The sequence below is a fragment of the Poecilia latipinna genome, unplaced genomic scaffold, assembly GCF_001443285.1.
Source record: "Poecilia latipinna isolate Pla-1442-1.1 unplaced genomic scaffold, P_latipinna-1.0 Scaffold2369, whole genome shotgun sequence".
Classification (NCBI taxonomy): Eukaryota; Metazoa; Chordata; class Actinopteri; order Cyprinodontiformes; family Poeciliidae; genus Poecilia; species Poecilia latipinna.
This window is the reverse complement of record NW_015114985.1, coordinates 84511-86898: the sequence shown is the minus strand read 5'-3', so window position 1 is coordinate 86898 and position 2388 is coordinate 84511. Positions and strand designations below refer to the sequence as shown.

Below are 2388 nucleotides of genomic sequence, written 5' to 3'. Positions count from 1 at the left end.
CGCAGCAAAATTTTCCAAGTCTTGACCTGTCCGTGGTAATAAAAAGGTTGGGGACCACTGTGCTAAATGACATCCAGTGTACTGTATCTACCATCACACATGCTTCTCCCTGTTTTGTAAGGGATTCTGAGGGCAATCTTAAAAAACACATCAAGAAAAAAAGACAGTGTGATACAAAAAACTACATAAAGACAACAACAAAGAAAAAATATGGAAAGGATAAAGGAGTTTGTTGAGGTCTATGTGAGAAGACACCTCTGAAATTCAGCAAAGAAAAGCTATTTATTTGAGGATTACTCTCCAAGAGCAAGTCAGACAGGAACACTGCACCACATCTAATTATTCAATTAAAGAGCCTGCCACTCAGCAAGGCAACGGATGTGAAGGTGGGGAAGGAGAGGACTCCTGCTGATTTGGTGAAGTCACAGGGCCTGTTGCTGTACCTGGCTTCCTCATTACAGCATCCATTAGCTCTCAGAGTGGAGTTGTAATTGGAGGTTTGAGAGGCATCAGGGACCACAGTGGCAGGACTGCTCATGGTCCCCGCTCTCATGAAATTATGGGTAGGTGTGCACAATGTCAGAACAATAATGTTTTTAAAGCTGTTGAACTGAATTTTAACCAAATAGCTTCTTTTGATGTGAGCTTACCTGCAGTATTTGATTTGGCTGAAACTCCTGGTTAACAACAGCAGAAAAAACACTTTCTTTTCCACCGCAGGCAGCAATAAGTTCTGGGAGTCCCTCAACAGGCCCACAGAAGCCTTCAGCATCACTCTTTCCTTTGATACCTGCCCATTTCCTGGAAGATGTTTGTATAAACAGAAAAAATTGAGTCATTGAATTAAACTGAAGAAATCTTCAATTGCAAGTTTTAGGTGTGAAACTTCCATCATGTAATGTTGGTACCAAAACTAGTTTTGATGTAGTGCTTTAAACATTGCAAAAAAGAAATGACATCAAATATTTATTAGAAGAGAGAATATGTATCTAAAAGTAGTGAGGGTCTGAAAATTGTCCATGACTTGCTTTCCTTGGAGGAGACAAGCTTCTGAGGAAAGGATTATGTTTAAATACTACAATACATTTATTACTCTTAGCTCCTCAGGGATCATGTAACAGATTTATGTGGATATAAAGAGTCTCTGGGATACACACATATTTAAATATCACTCTAAGGAGTTGCTTATTGAGAATTCTGAAACATTTGTAATCAAAATGGAATTAATAAGTTGTTGGTGTATATAATAACTGAAAAAGTGGTCTAATCAGGGGCTCTAACTAGGTTCCTGGACTTTATTCATGGAAAATTGTCAGACTTATTTTGACTCAGCGATTTACACTTCTAAGTCCTTCAAGGTCATTTAAAAATATGTAATGCTAACATATGAATCTATGTATGACATGTATGTGTTTGACTGGCAGGACATGGATGTGGGACAAAAACGAGAATAGACAGAAGGAATAGAAGTACAAAAGCGAGGAAAGAAAGTAGTGAAAAATGAAGGACAAATACAGCTAAGGAAAGAAAGAACACAAGGAAACAAGTTTTGACAAAAGGAAGAAAGAAAGAAATGAAAAAGATTGCAAAATGGAAGGAAGAAAGGGCGAATGAGAAGGATGAACTTAATGGATGGAAGCATAAAATGAATGAATGAAATAAATAAAGAAGACAAGAAAATAAGAAAGAAAGAATAGAAGGACAAATGGAGAAAAGCGGAAAAGTAGAAAAATATTGAAGGGATGTGAGGATGGAAAATATGGCAATATTTCCTGTAGTGTAGAGGAAGCATATGAGGAAAGAATACACCAAAATAAGGAAGGGTAGACGGAAGGACACATTTAGAGAATGGGTTAGAGACAAAAGTCTTGTAAACTTTGACATATTCTTTTATTTCTCATATTTTATCAGACCTGGAAAACACTGAAATTGAATTCCATGCCGTTCCAGACTATGAAGGAGCCCTGCCTATTCCAACAGAGGAATCAATCTGTTGTTCTAGACCAAGTTTCTTTAAAATGCAGGAATCTGTCAGAATCCTTCTCTATAGAGTTTTTCCTAAACCCAGTGTAACAAAAGTTTTGGTCATGTCACTGATCAAGTCGGACAACTAGAAACAGACAACCATCTTTAAAATGTCAGTTTTAAAAACTCAGATCACTCACAAATATTGTAAACTCAAGGTTTCTATAAGGCTGCATCTAAACTGTATTTTAGAAGTTATTTTATTCCAGACTTATCAAGAGGGTAATGAAAACATATGCTGTGATTTTAACATTTCAGAACCTTGCCTCCCTAACTGCATGTCTCCACATTAGACCAGGGGAAGTCTAACTTCCCCTGGAAGTTAGACTTCCAGGGGAAACACAACTTTCCCCTGGAAGTCTA

The 2388-nt window shown here is 37.3% G+C and overlaps 1 protein-coding gene across 1 annotated transcript in view; it reads right to left on the bottom strand.

The window, feature by feature from the left end:
- LOC106937528 (activating signal cointegrator 1 complex subunit 3-like) overlaps positions 1 to 854 on the bottom strand; it is an 8143-nt gene extending 7289 nt beyond the window's left edge. The window contains exon 1 of the mRNA XM_015019073.1: positions 651 to 854. Within this exon, the coding sequence (XP_014874559.1) occupies positions 651 to 839 (189 nt within the window). The 5' untranslated portion in view covers positions 840 to 854. The remainder of the gene's footprint in view (positions 1 to 650) is intronic.
- Positions 855 to 2388: the final 1534 nt, after the last annotated feature.